Source organism: Oncorhynchus nerka, linkage group LG24 (genome assembly GCF_034236695.1).
Source record: "Oncorhynchus nerka isolate Pitt River linkage group LG24, Oner_Uvic_2.0, whole genome shotgun sequence".
NCBI lineage: Eukaryota > Metazoa > Chordata > Actinopteri > Salmoniformes > Salmonidae > Oncorhynchus > Oncorhynchus nerka.
In genome coordinates, this window is record NC_088419.1 from 60806260 (window position 1) to 60825665 (window position 19406).

The following is a 19406-nucleotide window of genomic DNA, read 5'->3' on the forward strand; positions in this document are numbered from 1 at the left end:
GCCTAATCAATTTATTTAAATTGACCAATTTCCTTCTATGAACTGTAACTCATAAAATCTGATTGTTACATTTATATTTTTGTTCAGTATACACAAGCTACATTGATAATTTAATCAGACTTGCACACAAAGAAAAGTACATGCAATTTCACTGAATATACAAATACAAAACAGGAATTACAATGAATCAGTCAAAGGAAAGATAAAAGATGTGAAAGCAGCTCAGCCTTTATTTCAATTTGGGCAGACTTATCCGTTCTTTAAAGGGAATGTTGATATGTCAGTCGACTAATATTGTCTTGCTTATGTAGTCCCCTCTTAAAACAGATTACAGCTAGCGAATTGTGAATGAATGAGTTGGACAGGACCTTCAAACAAAGGGCAATGAGAGTATATTTTAATGTCACAAGCCAACCTCAGCATGACAATCACAATTTACCAGAGAAATAATTAAGACAAAGTGGGTATCTTCTCTGAATAGTGTCACAATACCTTTCTTCTCTACTGAATTGGAGCCTCTTCCTCTCAGCGCCATGCCACCAAATAGAACCCCCTTCCCCAATGTTAAATCATTTAAAACATACAAAATATCTTCTTTTTTTTCCCTTTCTTTTTTTTAATTGTATGGACTTAAACAGAAAACTACAATACCATCAAACTGTAGAATGATGAAGTCAACTTTCACTTTTTTTTTTTAAACTAATGGAAAAAAAGACAATCAAGTAATGACGAGGGAGTTTGTGTGCAAGTTTATCCTTGGATAGGGAAAATAATAAAAAGTATACATTCCTACTCATGCAAGATACACATTGATTAAATAATCCACACAAGAAATGTTCATAATTAGTACAATGTATTATTTAAAAGTAACTGTTTCATTCGGTAATGCCAATCAAATCATTTTTTTTTAGGAAGGACATTCTGTAGGTAACGTTGCTGAAAAACAGTTCTTCACACCAACATGGGACAGAAGACACTCGTGGAATGGCTGACCCATAGTCCAACAGGAGACCAACATCATCCACGCTTGCAAGACAGGAATGAGGGTTAGTCGGGATACAAACTATGGGATCAGTTTAAAGTTGCTACTACGTCGCGCTGGACCAGGCAGTGAGACATGTTGAGAGTAACTACAGAGCAAACTTGTAACCTCTGAGCAAGTCATGAAAAGGAAGAAGCCATTTAAAATGATGAATGAATGTTCATCATATTGTCAATGCACAGGATGTGGCAAGGCAGTTCTGAGAGAATAACACTGGAGTAAGATCAGTTTATGACTGTATATCAGTGACGCGTATGATGTATTGTAGTGTAAAAGTGGCAAGAGGTTTAGATGATTTGACAGACAAGCGTCTTATTGACGGACTGAATGTTTTGCTTTCTCAAGACAGGAGGGAGTAGCAAACAAGAAGCCACCTTGACTAATACTGATTGAAAATAAAATACGCAACCAAGTGCCATTGATCTCTCAGAATAAAATATGCCTGTATGACAACTACAATAGCCTTCCATTCCCATAGGTGATCCAAAACTAAGTAGATCAACACGAGAGACCTACAACAGCCTGCTATTATAGCAAAGCTATGTGAGAGGCTCTAGCTGCAGTATGTGATAGCTAGCCTTCACTTAAATGTGTCACAAGTGAATAAAGAGAAACAGAGGCAGAGCAATGAGAAGTTCTATATTATTTCGGTCACTCATTACAGATACTGTGGTAGACATGCCTGAGGCAAGAGAGATAAGAGGTCTAGAACAGCACAGCAGATGAGCAGTTAAATATCTGTCAACCATTACAGCATAATCAAAGCAATAAATCAGACAAATTGTAAAAAGATACCATTCTACCCATGTCTAGAATACGAGACAGAGCAAGACAGATGCAGAAACATTATTTTTGAGTATGGCTACGCTTTGAGATGATTCCAACACACTCTTAGTATAACTTTCCAGCTCAGGCATTTTCAATTTTTACAGGGATTGATATGTTACAGCGACACGGGTCAAACTGAAGCTTAGCACAGTTGGAGCAGGGACACGGGGGGTTGGAGGTGGGTCTCAGGAGTTCAGTCTCCTTCAGGCAGGAGGTCAGATCAGGATGAAGGAGTTTACATGATGTTTCCATCTAGGGCCAGTCAGAGTGGGTCACGCATGCTACCAGGACTATAGAGTAGTGGTAACACGCTGATGCTTAATGCAAGGGGGGCGCAGACAGACGGCAGAAATTAACAAAAACAGCAACAACCTGAAACAGTAAAAACACAATTCAACCAACAAAAAAAGTCCAGTTGTCAGATTACATTACATGACCGTCACAGACTGTAATGCCGATGAGCGAGAGAGAATGGGCACGAGTTCAGTCAGAGGTGTGGAAGTGGGGAGCAGGTGAAACAAGTTCTTTGACAGTGGAAAAGAGATTTGAAACAAGGAAGAGGAACTAAAAGTGCACAGAGGGAGTGAGCATAGAGCAAGTTACTGATGTGGAAAGAACAATTCTGAGTGCAGGGGGGAGTGGGGACGTGAGAGAAGAAAGGAGAGTTGTGAATCTGAAGATGAATAAATAGGGTGAAATGGAGTGTTTTAGCGAGCGAGGGGGTTTAACAGGGGGTAGGGGGGCACCAAGTGGCTGTCAGACACAATCAGCACTGAGAAAAGGTGAGTTTGATCTCATCCAGCACATTCCCAAGCAGCCCCGGCTCGTCACATTTAGCGTCGATGGACACGGTCTGATCAGCCTGAAATGGACAGGGACAAAGATATAGGGCAAAGGTTACAATAACAACTCACAACCTTCTATCTCATTTGAGTTGTCTGAACATGTGGATCCAACATGTGGCTCTTTGGACACCTGACTGAGGAGTAGAGCTACTCACAGTTTTGACCAGCAGACACATATGGTGACCCTGGATTGACCTGCTGTACATGGAGGCACAGGAATCGATCCTTTCCACAACTGGTAAGGTGACAAGAACACAACCGTAAGCTTGTTATATCATTCAGTCCATTGTTGACATGGATTATTGACACTTATTCAACTAGGCAAGTCAGTTAAGAACCCATTTTCATTTACACAGACGGCCTACCCTTGTTCAGGGGCAGAACAACAGATTTTTGTACCTCGTCAGCTCGGGGATACAATCCAGCAACCTTTCGTTACTAAACCAACGCTCTAACCACTAGGCTACCTGCCACCCCGACACTAATCTATGACCAGATGCAATCTCAACATCTAAGATCATCCTCATCATCTTAAAGTGGACATGCTTATTCAGAGGTTTGTTTTTGCAAGAGGACAAGGCGAACTAGAATAAACACCCCCGAAAATGGTTGGGTCCCTTCACCGAATACCTCACCCTTTCCCCTGTATCCCAGTCCCTATCCCCCTCCCTCCCGTTTGCCTTCCACCAGTTTCCTCCAGTCCTAGTGTACCCACCAGAGAAGTGGTGGTGGAAGCAGATTCTGGCCAGTAGATGGTGGAAGGGCTGATTAACTCCCTCCAGCTTCAGAGAGCACCCCTTCAGGTCCCCTGACTCCAACAGCTTAGAATACGCATCACTGCAAACAGCAGCAATCACATTCACTACACATCACATAGCAGTTTAATCATGAGTTCAGATCAGGGCACAACACACAAAGCCAATAGCTCCAAATCTACAGTTAGGTAACATTCATCATTACTGAACAGCAGAATGAGGCTCTTTGAGGGCAGCCTAGTTGCACTGACCTGTAGCAGGGAGTAGTGATCAGGTAGGAGGTGCAGGTAAAGTGCAGTTTAAAGTCCAGTTTCTCGTGAGTGGAGGAATCATCAGTCTGTGAGAGAACATAACAGCAGAAGATCAATAATATGCTTTTATGGATGAGAAATAAGTCAGTCAAACCTTGAGCAGTGAAGGAGACTGTATCCAGAGTCAATGTCGCAGACAGACTCACAGACAGAGTGCTAGCAGGGGCGATGTTGAGGGACTTTGTGGTGGGATAGACTAACTCACCTTGACTATGAAGGTGAGGGTTCCCTTCAGTTTCTGGGGCATCACGATGTTCTGCACTGAGAAGATGAAGCGTGCCTCGTTTGATATCCCTGAGGAACAAGAGAGGAGATCAAACATTAGTCTGGCTGCAAAACAGGACTTTTAATATTTGGAAGTGAATGTAGTTGAATAATAGTCTCCATCCCCGCTCTCTCCTCACCGGGGGGCAGTTGGAAGGGCACGATGAGGCCGTCGTGTGGGCCAGCTCCATCAGGCCGCTGCAGCTTGGAGTTGAGAGAGTCCAGCACGTTGAACTCCATGGACTTGATAAAGCTGTCGCACTTATTCTCAAAGATGACAGAGACCACTACCTGGCTCCCGTCCTGCAGATTCCCCTGGATGTCACACACCTGGAGGTGGGGAGCGAGAGAGAAGGATGAGGGGAGAGATAAAGCAGAGGTCCATCCACTCCGTAGCCAGCAGTGTTCACACAAGGAGCCCGGCAGATTAACTTGCATGCAAAACCACAGCAAACCAGCCAATCGATTCAACCATTCCAATCCCAACATGAATCCCATGTGATTTTTCATAAGCAATCTGGAAGCATTGATAGTAAAGAACCACACACTCAAGAGGATGCCCCTGGCTTATGGTGTTCTGAATAACAGGGTCACGGTTTCCCATTTTTGCATGTCTCTGCATAAGAGCTTGGTTATCACAGGGTGATTAAGCCGGGGGGCACAGTCTAAGTCACAACCATACAGCACATCTAGAAGATTCTCCTGTAAAACCCATAGCCTGCAGTTCACAGAACCTCAGCCAATACCTTATCAGCATCCTGCTTCATCTTGAGAGAAAGAGAGATCCACATATAGTATTTATATATCATGTTAAAATGACCCTTCTCAGTTCCCATATCAGCCATCCACATAGAATATACAATAGTATTTATCTTTAGTTCAGCCAAGCTTCTCTCTCAATCACACTCACCATCTTGATGTAGGAGTTCTCAGCCAGCAGGGCGTAATTGGACATGGGCTGTAACAAGAGAGGCGTCTGGTCAGTTCTCAACCGTCACTTAATATGCAAACAAGGAAACTAGACTGCCGTGTGGATTATGTATATGCTATTAGACAGGCAGTGTATACACAACGCACACTTGACTCTGCCAATCAAAGGGTGGGGGTGTTTCAACAGACCAAAACAAAACAATGAAAATTAGAGTTTATCTATGAATTAAACGTCCAGCGGACAGGGATTAATTGACAGAGTGAATGGTGATTGGTTACTGACCGGCAGAGGCTCCTCCTCCTCCACAGTGCCGTTCTGCACAGACTCGTCTCCGGCCCCATCGCTATGATTATGGTGGTGCTTCTTTTTCTTCTTCTCCTTCTCCTTTTTCTGCTTCTTCTTCTTGTGCGTGGAGGATTTCTGAGAGGGAAACAAGCAGGGGTTTAAGTGACGGGCAGTCGATTCAGAAAGCGGGAGTGAAAATGTCCAATGGGGAAGTGCTCAGACAAGATCGGTCAAAATACAGTATCCTGTTGTGGTAGTCTACTGTAGAATCCTTAGTAACAGCTAAGATTTCTGTCTCGTGGTTATGGCATCATCAGTGGAGTGACTCACAGTCTCCTCCGGCTCAGTGTCTTTGGCCTCTTCAGGCTCAGAGTCTGGTGCCACGGCAGCCATACCAGATGCCGTCCTAGGGGTGGAGGCAGGGGCAGCTGCTGCCTGTCAACACACACACCAATAAAGTCAGTTGGATACATTTTGGAGGATTACTGACATACAGCACGCATTGTCATTTATTGATCATATACAAGTACAGGTAGTAGTAGCTTGGGTTAGTTGTAGTCATTTGTTTGTTGTTAAGAAGTTCTTTAATGCTGACATTGTGCCAATGGACCCATTGTCAATATCTGTGTTTTAGTGGAACGATCATAGACAAAACACACAAAAACAGAACAGGTTCAAACAGGATGTGCGAAGTCACATTTGGGTGACTGATAGACTTACAGCCCATTTCCTGAGGGCAGACGGTTGGTGTGATGTAAACAAAGTGCTTTCATTATACATTTTTCTCAACATGCAGAGCCCCAAAACAAATGTACAGACCAATGATCAGATTCTGATTGAAACAGTCATCTACAGCAGGGGCAGAACAGAGGACAGAGAGTGTGGGGTCACAGAGACCTTAAAGTAACTTTATGACCTAGTCTAAGCTCAAACTGAATACTGTACAGTCCTCTTCAGTCTCCCGCCTGGTCTGACAGCTGCTCTGGGCTAGACGTAGTCTGAACACACAGGGTATGTAGACAAAACACTCAGTCAGTCGTCAAAAACACTGTCTATAATGTAGTCATACACACGAAGAGCTGTGCTACTGTTGCAGTGGTTTGACTTGATCAACAGGAACTGTCAGCAAGATTCCAGACACTCTGAGGCCCCTGAACTTGACAACTGTGAACCCACCACTGACGAGAAACAGACACACTGAGCAAAACAAAAACAACCAACACTAAGAAACACAATTGCAAACAGAAAAACCACAGCCCAAGAACGAGTAGGGTTATGTGCCCTGTGAGAGAGAGGAAGTAATGTAAGCGTGAAAGAAGAGAAGCGTGAATGGAAGAAGGAAAGAAAGCACGCACGAGAGGTGCTGTTAGAACACAAATGACAACAAGGAATGACTAAGAGAGAGAGGAACTCAACCTGAGGGTTAGAGGGCACTGGAGCATTTGAGAGCCAGAAATCCAGATCCGAAGCCTAGAACAGGGAGGAAGGGAGGGGCCAGAGAGGTTAAACATTTTAGTGCTACCTCCTCATGAAAATGGATACAGAGCTTACACTGTTCTTTTCATGAATAAATCAAGTATTTCAAAAGAGAGACTAGGAGCACTGAAATCTAGGAACTCATACTGATACTTGATTTAATCTTTGTTGCTGATAGGAAGGGAGGGGGCTTGAAAGCAGCAATGACAATGTTTGATGAATGAAAATTATCAAAGAAAATTGTTCATATCTGTCAAGCAAACTCTTAATTTAAATCTAATTCTTAGTTTAGCTGCAAATTATTTAGTGTCAGAGTTCCAAGATGAATTACAGGAGTGACAAAATACCCAACACAGAATGTAATTGTGCATTGATTAACTCCTCATTGATTGATTTAATTCTTACTAATAACCCCCATATATATTTGTCTAGTGGAATATGACCTCAGTGATCATTGTCCTATAGTATGCATTAGAGATACCAGACGGCAAAATACTCACTCTAAAGTGATCCTCAATGGTTTTTACATGACATGTTCTACTGTGATTAAGCCCCTACCTCCTGTATTCTTAGAGTTCACTCTAGAAAATGTATCCTCCATATTCATTCCTCTGGCTGATAAACACGCCCCTTTTAAACAATTCAGAGTCAAAGAGAAAAGGGTTAGACCTTCAGCGCTCATTCAGATGAGAATTCCTGCCTGGGCCAAAGCAAGGAAAACTGACTGTAGTGGACTGGCAATCTTTCAGACAACTGAGAAACAGATGTACTATCTTGATTAAGAAAGATAAATCAAGTTACTTTTTAAGCTCCATCTCTGACTGCTGGGGATCTTTCTAAATTTTGGAAAACAGTAAATGCACTGAAGCGTACAAATTCATCTTCTTCCCTGCCTTAGCAAGTCCTGTCTGACTCTGGTATCCTAACGAAGAAGAATGGGATAAGTGATGTTTTTATCATCTCGGCAGGCTTTTTATTTGAGAGAAACTGTGGTTTAATTGACCCTGGTCTGTCAATCAACTGCTCTTCCCTCTGCCCGCCTCTAGCTGACTCGACAGTTAACGGTCCACTTCTAGTGAATCTTTGTTTTCATTTAAACAATTTACTACCGGTGATGTACTTGATGCCTTGCTTAAGATTGATGTAACAAAAATATATATAAGAATCCACTGGGGCTGATATGCATTTTTGCTGCAGCTCTCTGCCCCCCAGATTGTGGAATCATTAACCCATATGTTAACCCAATGACTATATCTGGCACTATCCCCAATATTTGGAAGGCGGCCCATGTACTCCCCCTTCACAAAAGGTGGAGACCCTTATAAACTAAAAAAAAATGTTTTATATATATTTTTTAAAATCACCCTATTTATAAAAACTCTTTCCTAGCTAAAATATTAGAATACTTTATTAATTCTCAGCTAAGATCTTTCTTATCTTTGAACTGTATCCTAAATTTACACCAGTCAGTGCTATGAGCTGGTCTAAAACCCATCTTTGCTGCATCCCTAGCTATAAATTGTGTTGTTAACTGTATGGACAAAAGACAACATTGTGCTGCCCTCTTCATTGATCTGTCAAAGGCCTTCGATACTGTTGATCACTCACTGCTAATTCAGAGGATTTCCTCAAATTGGCCTACACCAGGCTGAATGTAAATAGTTTCAAAATTACTTGGACAGAAAACTCTATGTGCATCTACTGAGGGTGTTAAATCAGATTTTCTGAGCATAAAGAAAGGTGACCTGCAGGGGTCAATTCTTGGTCCTGAACTTTTTATTGTTTACATTGACAAATTAACCTGGACTTGTATGCTGTTGATACTGTTGTGTATGCTATTGCCCCCACAGTTGACCAGGGTCTATCTGACCTACAGGCCATCATTGTATTACAGAAAAACCTTGACCTGAAATTACACTGCTCAAAAAAATAAAGGGAACACTTAAAAAACACAATGTAACTCCAAGTCAATCACACTTCTGTGAAGTCAAACTGTCCACTTAGGAAGCAACACCAATTGACAATAAATGTCACATGCTGTTGTGCAAATGGAATAGACAACAGGTGGAAATTATAGGAAATTAGCAAGACACCCCCAATAAAGGAGTGGTTCTGCAGGTGGTAACCACAGACCACTTCTCAGTTTCTATGCTTCCTGGCTGATGTTTTGGTCACTTTTGAATGCTGGCGGTGCTTTCACTCTAGTGGTAGCATGAGACGGAGTCTACAACCCACACATGTGGCTCAGGTAGTGCAGCTCATCCAGGATGACACATCAATGCGAGCTGTGGCAAGAAGGTTTGCTGTGTCTGTCAGCGTAGTGTCCAGAGCATGGAGGCGCTACCAGGAGACAGGCCAGTACATCAGGAGACGTGGAGGAGGCCGTAGGAGGGCAACAACCCAGCAGCAGGACCGCTACCTCCGCCTTTGTGCAAGGAGGAGCAGGAGGAGTACTACCAGAGCCCATGCAAAATGACCTCCAGCAGGCCACAAATGTGCATGTATCTGCTCAAACGGTCAGAAACAGACTCCCTGAGGGTGGTATGAGGGCCCGATGTCCACCGGTGGGGGTTGTGCTTACAGCCCAACACCGTGCAGGACGTTTGGCATTTGCCAGAGAACACCAAGATTGGCAAATTCACCACTGGCGCCCTGTGCTCTTCACAGATGAAAGCAGGTTCACACTGAGCACGTGACAGACGTGACAGTCTGGAGACGTCGTGGAGAACGTTCTGCTGCCTGCAACATCCTCCAGCATGACCGGTTTGGCGGTGGGTCAGTCATGGTGTGGGGTGGCATTTCTTTGGGGGGCCTCCATGTGCTCGCCAGAGGTAGCCTGACTGCCATTAGGTACCGAGATGAGATCCTCAGACCCCTTGTGAAACCATATGCTGGTGCGGTTGGCCCTGGGTTCCTCCTAATGCAAGACTATGCTAGACCTCATGTGGCTGAAATGTGTCAGCAGTTCCTGCAAGAGGAAGGCATTGATGCTATGGACTGGCCCACCCGTTCCCCAGACCTGAATCCAATTGAGCACATCTGGGACATAATGTCTCGCTCCATCCACCAACGCCACGTTGCACCACAGACTGTCCAGGAGTTGGCGGATGTTTTAGTCCAGGTCTGGGAGGAGATCCCTCAGGAGACCATCCGCCACCTCATCAGGAGCATGCCCAGGCGTTGCAGGTTCCCGATTTGACTTGGTGGTAGATCTATAGACATGCCCTTGGTCGCAGCACTTGACCCTGGTTGCTCCTGTGGGTCGATCTGGGGTCTACTAGATGACTGAACGTAATGTAAAAGTTGAGCGGTTTCACCGCAGGTAGATTGTTTGTTAAACATTATTTTTTAATGACTACCTCATCTCTGAGCAGTGAATTTCAAACACAGATTCAACCACAAAGACCAAGGAGGTTTTCTAATGCCTCGCAAAGAAGGGTAACTATTGGTTAAAAAAAAGAAGAAGAAGCTGGCATTGAATATCTCTTTGAGTATGGTGAAATTATTAATTACACTTTGGATGGTTTATCAATACACCCAGTCACTACAAAGATAAAAGATGTCCTTCCTAACTCAGTTGTGGGAGAATGAAACCTATCAGGAATCTAAAGCAATTAAAGTTTAATGGCTGTGATAAGAAAAAAACTGAGGATGGAACATTGTAATTACTCTACAACACTAACTGAATTGACAAGAGTGAAAAGGAGGAAGCCTGTACAGAATAACAATATTCCAAAACAACCATCCTGTTTGCAACAAGGTACTAAAGTAATACTGCACAAATTTGGCAAAACAATTACATGTTTGTCCTGAATTCAAAGTGTTATGTTTGGGGGCAAATTCAATACATTACTGAGTACCACTCTCCATATTTTCAAGCATAATGGTGGCTGCATCCTGTTATGGGTATGCTTGTAATCGTTAAGCACTGGTGGGTTTTTCAGGCTATAAAATAAACAGAATGGAGCTACAGGCAAAATCCTAGAGGAAAACCTGATTCAATCTGCTTTCCACCAGACACTGGGAGATTAAGTCACCCTTCAGCAGGACAATGACCTAAAACAAGGCCAAATCTACACTGGAGTTGCTTATCAAGAAGACAGCGAATAGGTTCCGGAAGGGCCGAGTTACAGTTTACTTAAATCTACGGAAAGACCTAAAAAATGGTTGTTTGGCAGTGATCAACAACCAATTTGACTGAGCTTTAGGAATTTAGAAAATAATAAAATGGGCAAATGTTGCACAGTCCAGGTGTGCAAAGCATAGAGACTTGAAGCCAAAAGGGTGTTTCTACAAATTATTGACTCAGGTGTGAACTTACATTACCTTACTATTTTCTACATTGTAGAATAGTGAAGACATCAAAACTATGAACACATATGGAATCATGTAGTAACCAAAAAAGTGTTAACAAATCCAAATGTATTTTATATTTGAGATTCTTCAAATAGCCACCCTTTGCCTTTGACAGCTTTGCACACTCTTGGCATTCACTCAAACAGCTTCACCTGGAATGCTTTTCCAACAGTCTTGAAGGAGTTCCCACATATGCTGAGAACTTGTTGGCTGCTATTCCTTCACTCTACGGTCCAACTCATCCCAAACCATCATTTGGTTGTGGTTGGGAGATTGTGGAGACCAGGTCATCTGATGCAGCACTCCATCACTCTCCTTCTTGGTCAAATAGCCCTTACACAGCCTGGGGGTGTGTTGGGTCATTGTCCTGTTGGAAAACAAATGATAGTCCCACTAACACCAAACCATATGGGATGGCATATTGCGTTGCAAAATGCTGTGGTAGCCATGCTGGTTAAGTGTGCCTTGAATTCTAAATTAAACACTGACAGTGTCACAAGCAAAGCACCCCCACACCTCCATGCTTCAAGGTGGGAACCACCCAAGCAGAGCTCATCCGTTCACCTACTCTGCGTCTCACAAAGACACGGCAGTTGGAACCAATTATCTCAAATCTGGACAGATTTCCACAGGTCTAATGTCCATTGCTCGTGTTTTTGGCCCAAGCAAGTATCTTCTACTTGTTGGTGTCCTTTTGTAGTGGTTTCTGTGCAGCAATTTGACCATGAAAGCCTGATTCACGCAGTCTCAGTCTCCTCTGAACAGTTGATGTTGAGATGTGTCTGTTACTAGAACTCTGAAGCATTTACTTGGGCTGCAATTTCTGAGGCTGGTAACTAATGAACTTGTATTCTGCAGCAGAGGTAACTCTGGGTCTTCATTTTATGTGGCAGTCCTCATGAGAGCCAGTTTAATCATAGTGCTTGGTTTTTTGAGACTGCACAAAAATCCAGATTAAGACATGAAAGTCACTCAAAGTAATGATGGACTGTCATTTCTCTTTGCCTATTTGAGCTGTTCTTGCCATAATATGGACTTGGTCTTTGACCAAATAGGGCTATCTTCTGTATACCAACCCTACCTTATCACAACACAACTGATTGGCTCAATCACAATAAGAAGGAAATAAATTCCACTATTTAACAAGGCACACCTGTTAATTGAAATGCATTCCAGGTGACTACCTCATGAAGCTGGTTGAGAGAATGCCAATAGTGTGCAAACTCGTCAGGGCAAAGGGTTAGAATAATCTCGAAAATAAAAATATATATTTTGATTTCTTTAACACTTTTTTGGTTACTAGATGATTCCATATGTGTTATTTCATAGTTGTTATCTCTTCACTATTATTCTACAACGTAGAAAATAATAACAAATAAAGAAAACCTCTTGAATGAGTAGGTGGGTCTAAACTTTTGACTGGTACTGTAAGTATTCAGACCCTTTGCTATGAGACTCGAAACTGAGCTCAGATGCATCCTGTTTACATTGATCATCCTTGAGATGTTTCGACAACTTTATTGGAGTTACTGACAGAGCTATAGAGTTCCTCTGTGGAGATGGTTGTCATTCTGGAAGGTTCTCCCATCTCTGCAGCACTCCACCAATCAGGCCTTTATAGTAGAGTGGCCAGACAGAAGCCACTCCTCAGAGAAAGGCACGATAGCCCGCTTGGAGTTTGCCAAAAGGCACCTAAATGACTCTCAGACCATGAGAAATACGATTCTCTGGTCTGATGAAACCAAGATTGAACACTTTGAACTGAATGCCAAGCATCATGTATAGAGGAAACCTGGCACCATCCCTACGGTGAAGTATGGTGGCAGCATTATGCTGTGGGGATGTTGTTCAGTGGCAGGGAATGGGAGAGTAGTCAGGATCAATGGAAAGCTGTACAGAGCAAAGTACAGAGAGATCCTTGATGAAAACCTGCTCCAGAGCGCTCAGGACCTCAGACTGGGGCGGCAGTTCACCGTCCAACAGGACAACGACCCTAAGCGCACAAAGACAACGCAGCAGTGGCTTCGGGACAAGTCTCTGAACGTCCTTGAGTAGCCCAGCCAGAGCCTGGACTTGAACCCGATCGAACATCCCTGGAGACACCGGAAAATAGCTGTGCTGCGACGTACCCCATCCACACTGACAGAGCTTGAGAGAATCTACAGAATGGGAGAAACTCCCCAAATACAGGTATGCCAAGCTTGTAGTATCATACCCAAGAAGACTCGAGGCCGTCATTACTACCTAAGGTGCTTCCTCAAAGGTCTGAATACTTAAGTAAATGTGATATATATTTTTTTGTATTATATAAATTAGGCAACAGTTCTAAAAAACTGTTTTTGCTTTATCATTTTGGCGTATTGTTTCTAGATTGATGAGGGAAAAAAACAATTTAATCCATTTTAGAATAAGGCTGTAACCTAACAAAATGTGGAAAAATTCAGAATACTTTCCCGAAGACAGCCATATATATAGTCCCTGTATAAAAGGTAGTCCCTCCCTTTTTAGACATCATACCTCTGGTGTAGAGGCAGGAGGCGGGGCTGCCACCTCCTTGGTCTCTTCTGGTTGGACAGGCTCCTCTGACCCAGCGCCCATAAGATCCCCCTCTTCCTCTTGTTTGTGCTTTTTCTTTTTCTCTTTACTCTTCTACAATTACAAAAAAACACAATCCTCAAGTCAATAAGGTCTCAAATACTACGGAAACAAACGTCAGAAATATGTAAAATATTCTTAAGAAATAAAGATGGAGCCAAACCTTCCTGTCCTTCTTCTCCTTTCCTGTCTTTTTCTTGGGCTCTGGTACAACCTCCACCACCTGCCTGTCTTCCATGGGGCTCTTGAGGACCTCGTCGGGACGGTGTGACCTGACTGGCAGTTTCTTCTCGCTGTCTGCCAGGGGCCTGAGAGCACAAAGAGAAGTAGACACACTTAAAACCACAGCCATGCGTGTGCATGGGGATTCTGGTCAAACCACAGCCATTTGCTGCATCAAGTGTTAACTAGCGTCTTTTCCTTGTCTCCTTTTAGGAAAGGAATCTAGTTGAGACAAAGCCCTCCACTCAGGTGCACGACATCTCAAACACAAACCTTCAAGGGGGGGCGGGGGGGGTCAGGAGGGACACTCCCATTAACAGGTTAATCAAATAATTAGCAATTAACAATTATGTTTAAGACCAATGAATTGGGTGAGGATTAAAATAAGAGCAGCACGGTAGCCATCCAGGAGTAGTACTGGTGATGGTTAGGACTTCAGAAAATCAGCAGTTCCACTGAGAAATCAATTAACTCCATCTTATAAAACAGGTTGATGTACCGAGAGTTTAAGTAAGTGAGAAGAGCGCTTTTCTTCAGCGCCTGCCACAATAACACTTTTGGAAGGAGGGAATGCTGATATTCTGAAGGGAGCTTGTAGAAGGTTTCAAATGGAGTAGGGCTGAGAGGGAGAAAATTGTGTAGTTGAACACTGGGATCAAACTTTAAACTGTAAAGTCATATCATGCCCAAACGGAGAGAGAGAGAGAGAAATGCTATGTTAGTGGGAGGGGGCAGGCATGAGACCGAGACAGACAGCAGATCAGTCAGTTTAGTATGCAGGTCCAGACATGGCCTCCTGACACCGAGAATGTACTCACCTGCGAGATGCTGCCAGCAAACTGCTCGGGCAAGGGGACAGAGAGGTGTGTGTGCATGAGAGAGAGAGACACAGAGGGAGAGAACCACAGAGCAGAGCACAGTGAGAGGGAGTGTGTGTGGATGGGAAGGGCCTGGCCAGGGCAGCACTAGCACCAATCTCTCATCATTGGTGCCAGGAAGAGATTATACACCCCCAGAGTATATAATAGCACAGCCTGTTTATATAGCCTGCGCTTTCATACTAATCCATTAGTGGACAGCTGTAATACAGAGAGGTCAGTGATGAGTGAACTCACTTGTCCAGGTCGATGTTCAGAGCTTTGTGGGGGTCGTTGGGATCTTTGTCGTCGTCATCACTGGGTAAGGCATTCTGAGACAGGAAGAGAGTCAAGTTAGTGACAGCGTAAAATAACATCCTTGCATTTAATATGAAATTAAAATGTGAATTACCACTCAATATAACAAATGTTTTATGGGTTCTTGGCCTGAGCCCCTTTCATATGAGGTTTTGGGCTCGCTTTTTCCCCTTAAATTCCTATATGAAACGTTCTGAACTAGGAGGTCTTCACGGATCCCGAAAATCCGAGACCCAATCCAGAATTCTAAATAATGTCACAGATCTGGGTCAGATCTGATATGATTGTCACGGCTCTTGGGTAGGTGTAATTTTAACTGACGTGTTCAGAAGGGCCCGTACAGAGCCGAACGGGACTGCTGGCCAATCATAAGTCAAAGCAGCAATAGGCTACAGTCAGAGTCTCCGTGTGGAAAAAGTCAGAAGATAACAAATCAATGGAAGATAGAATTAAAAGGAGAAGGATAGGCTACAACAACCAAGAGCCAACAGGTAGGCTGATACAAATAACAAGTCCATACAGAATATTAAGTAACTGTAGAATGAGAAAGTGCATGCACTGCAGCCTCAGTTAGCCTAGCTAGCTAACTGCATAACTAGCTTCTCCCCGTTTGATGCTGTCAAGACAGGTACTATGTAATCATATTTGATGATAAATAACCTAGCTATGGCAGCTATTAGTCTACTATAGTGAGTCAGCTTGTTGGTTGGCTTCTGTCTCTAGTCTCTCCCTCCCTGCTCCCAGTGTCACTCACTCACTCCCCCGCCTGCTAGAACGGCACCTCCCTCCCCTCGCGCTTTATCAGCTCTGGTTAATAGTCGCTTAGGGAGGGGAAAAAAGTACATTTTAAGCTACTTCCATCACTCGGATTGGACCAGGTCTGGATCTGACCAGATCTATATGGAACTGGTCTCTATATTTAAAAAAAATATTGATGCATTTCGAGTCTGGGTGGGAAAGTCCCATCTCCATTTCAGAACAGGTCAACTTTTGGATCCATGAAGACCTCTACTCTGAACACCATGTGTAAATCCCTACCTCTGGCATCTCCTCAGTGACGATGTCCACCATGTGTGCGGGGGTGATGTCCTCCTCGCTCTCGGGGCCAGAGTCCCCCCTTCTCCGGCGGCCCTTCTCGCCCTTCTCCCTCTTCTTCTTGTCCTTCTTCTTCTTCTTGTCTGCCTTGTTTCTCTCCCGACGCTCCTCTTCCAGCTTCACATACTGATCTGACATTGGCATCCCTAAACCAAACGGGAGGGAGAAAGAAAGAGGGAGAGCGAAGGAAGGAGAAAGGGGGGTTAAGTTATGTTACAGAGAGAGAAGTACAGTAGAGGGGTTAAGTTACGACAGAGAGAGATGAGTGAGAGAGGTACAGTAGAGGGGATAAGTTATGACACAGTAGATGGGTTAAGGTATGACAGAGGTGAAGAGAGAAAGAGGGAGATGGGTTAGGTTTGGATACAGAGTGCTGTGTGCAAACCACTCACTGATACACTGTACATTGAAATCAGTAGTTTATAATCTAGTGGCCAGAGGAGACTGACCTGGGACCTTAAGAGGCACACTGAGGTCAATCTGCACCACTGGAATGTGCTCCACACCAACACCATCCTGGTACACCTGCACACACACAGAAACAAGTCTTACACACAGGAACTATAACACACAAATGTGAAGAACATACAACATGAAGGCTCCTAGTCCATTAAAATGATCATATTTAGATGGAAGTAGTTTGAAATGTGTAATTAATTACATTTCTGCAAGAGTCAGGATAACACACAAGACTAGTTGCCAATTGGGTAATGATGCTCTGCGTACCTTCTGAGAGGAGGGGGAGGCCTTGATGTAGAATGGGTTGTTGGCCTGCTCTGCCTTCCTTACTTCTCTCCTCTGGAGGGAGGGAGAAACAGCATGAAGTCAGTCATATGAAAACTCTATTGTATTTATATTATGGTTGAGTGGTGTGTACCAGTGTACCTCTTTGGTGTCTGATTGTTTTAGGGTCAGCAAACATTTAACACCAGATCAACTGATGAAAGAACTGAGGAGCTTGTATATCACTAGGTCTACAGCAGTGATAGTCTTATACATTGCCATCTTACCTTGGCCAGTTCCTTCTCGTCCACCTCAGTGTAGCGTGGCTTGGTGTGTCTGGACTCCTCCTTGGCAAACACAGCCTTGCCCTTGGACTTCCTGCCCTCGTCTTCAGACTCACTCCCAGACGGAGGCTCGTTGATCCACACATCCAGGTCCAGACTGGGGACAAAACCAAGATAACACGTTCTCACCAGCTGTACTGTCCAATAGGGATGTGTTTAGTGCTTAAATGGAATCAGAAAGTCTCTGTTGATGTTGTGTATACACTTTATATACCACTCAGTCAGACTGACATTCAATAGTCTGCAAGACAGACTAAAAAACAAAGCTACTTTGCAATATCGAAAATTGTGTAATGGGCTGCATAAAGTAGTACTATAAAAAAATATAGGTATTATGTTGTGCATCACAATAAGCTTAATTTAACAGCATTGTGAGTAAGAGAGCAGCAGGCAGACTGACCCTTCAGGAACAGGTACTTTCTTCTGTGCCTTGGGGGCCACAGGGTTGAGCTCCCCAGCAAACAGAGCAGTCACCTCCTCAGCCACCTCTACGTCCTTCTGCTGCAGCTTCTGGATGTACTTCACCAGCTGCAGGATGCAGGAGGCCTGGGGAGGGGAGAGGAATGGGGGGGGGGCAAAGAGAGATGCATAGTGAAAAAGGTATTCGCCTTTCAAATTGCCAATAGCCCCGGAGGTTAGATGTGTGACTCACCCTCTCCTGCACCTCCAGGTTGGAACTCTGGACAAAAAGAGGCAGCCTGTCAATGAGCAGCTGGCTGGTCTCCTGGGCTACCGTGCTGTCCGCTGGCACCCCCTCCTGGCCGCGCAACACCGTGGCAAACAGCTTGGCAGCGTTCTGCACGTACACGGCCTGGATGTGGCCCGGCAGGGTGGCCACCTTGGGCCGCAGCATGGCCTCCAGTGTTGCCATGGGTTCCTCCAGGTGTCTGGGGGGAGATGGAGGATGGTACTGGATGAGGGATAAGTCAATGATATAGGGCTGAACTGGCCTGATATTAGCTAGTTAGTGGAAAACAGTCTCGCTAGAAAGCGTGTGTGTACTCTTGCAGAAGAGGAATAGACATGAATACATACTCTGAGAACTCTCCGCAGATCCAGGCGGCGGCATAGAGAACCTCACAGATGCCGTTGCGCTGTGTGTTGCCGGTAAGCAGGTGGGCGTTGTCCAGTAGAGTAGCCATCTGGGCCACAGCAAAGGCTCGGATGGCCTTGACCCGAATGGCCACGTCCAGCATCTGGGAGGCAATGAGGTGGCCATGCCGCGTGCCCTCCAGACGGGTCAGCTCCACCAGGATACTGATGTACCTGAGAGATGGACACAGGACAGAGTCAGACGGATGTACTTCAGAGACAGGTGAGTGGAATGTAGGCCCCTAAATGACAGGTAATCCAAAAAAAGAAGACAACAACCTTGAACTATTTACAAATACATATAGGTAAGAGCCGATCAGCATATTGAGTACAATACATTAGGACACATTACTGCAAAGCGTTAACTGAGTCTTTCAACGCTACCTGACACAGAGACTCATGATCACAGAAAGTATGAGTTTAAAAGTGTGTAAAGAACCAGAGACAATTATAGGCCCCTCCAGTAAGTTGTACTGACCATTCAAAGTTGGTGATGTACTGGTAATTGCTCTGGCTGCAGATGTCGATGATCTTGGTGAGCAGCTCATCTCGGTAAGTGGTTCCCTCAGCCTTGTCGACGTGCAACATCAGCTTCTTCACTATCTCCATCAAGTTCTTCTTGGACACCTGGGAGGACACAAATGGTCCATGGAGAAAGAGAGGCATGGGGCAATCAGAAACTGTACTGTGACCAGTACGTAGCTAGATGTACCGAGGCGTTACTGAAATGATCTAGCGTCACATTCCAGCTCAGGGTTCATCCGTACTACAATGGTGGATATTGCTCGTCCGCCTGCCGCTAACTAGGGGTGTTACGGTTCACATTCGTACCAGGGACTTCAATTCAGTCCGCAATGTGAATCCGAAAAAGGACAAAATTGGCATAAAATATATAAAACACTAGACCTATAGGCTATGCCTACTGCGTTGTAGGTCTATGCCTCAACTAAATCTGAAAAAACATTTCAGGATATTCTCTTAAAACAACTAGAGCCTATGCGTACGTTATAATCATAATATAAACTTAAATTGCCGCATTTGAAATTGTCCTTTTGTGAGGTGCTGCC

General features: G+C 44.2%; 1 protein-coding gene across 6 annotated transcripts in view; it reads right to left on the reverse strand.

The window, feature by feature from the left end:
* Positions 1 to 375: 375 nt before the first annotated feature.
* The window catches only part of LOC115108344 (AP-3 complex subunit delta-1-like), a 31523-nt gene continuing 12492 nt past the window's right edge, over positions 376 to 19406 (reverse strand). Inside the window, exons 13-35 of one of the 6 annotated variants that reach the window (XM_065009022.1) lie at positions 18818 to 18966; positions 18283 to 18513; positions 17900 to 18134; positions 17648 to 17793; positions 17191 to 17344; positions 16907 to 16978; positions 16630 to 16705; positions 16124 to 16311; positions 15026 to 15099; positions 14729 to 14749; positions 13852 to 13996; positions 13611 to 13742; positions 6678 to 6731; positions 5592 to 5696; positions 5259 to 5396; positions 4956 to 5003; positions 4792 to 4812; positions 4186 to 4375; positions 3987 to 4075; positions 3722 to 3807; positions 3431 to 3552; positions 2871 to 2950; positions 376 to 2732 (exon numbers count right to left, since the gene is read on the reverse strand). In XM_065009022.1, the coding sequence (XP_064865094.1) occupies positions 2637 to 2732; positions 2871 to 2950; positions 3431 to 3552; positions 3722 to 3807; positions 3987 to 4075; positions 4186 to 4375; positions 4792 to 4812; positions 4956 to 5003; positions 5259 to 5396; positions 5592 to 5696; positions 6678 to 6731; positions 13611 to 13742; positions 13852 to 13996; positions 14729 to 14749; positions 15026 to 15099; positions 16124 to 16311; positions 16630 to 16705; positions 16907 to 16978; positions 17191 to 17344; positions 17648 to 17793; positions 17900 to 18134; positions 18283 to 18513; positions 18818 to 18966 (2652 nt within the window). In that variant the 3' untranslated portion in view covers positions 376 to 2636. Of the gene's footprint in view, positions 2733 to 2870; positions 2951 to 3430; positions 3553 to 3721; positions 3808 to 3986; positions 4076 to 4185; positions 4376 to 4791; positions 4813 to 4955; positions 5004 to 5258; positions 5397 to 5591; positions 5697 to 6677; positions 6732 to 13610; positions 13743 to 13851; positions 13997 to 14728; positions 14750 to 15025; positions 15100 to 16123; positions 16327 to 16629; positions 16706 to 16906; positions 16979 to 17190; positions 17345 to 17647; positions 17794 to 17899; positions 18135 to 18282; positions 18514 to 18817; positions 18967 to 19406 lie in introns of all 6 variants that reach the window. The other 5 variants (XM_029632555.2, XM_065009024.1, XM_029632556.2 and 2 more) reach the window with 5 other exon arrangements.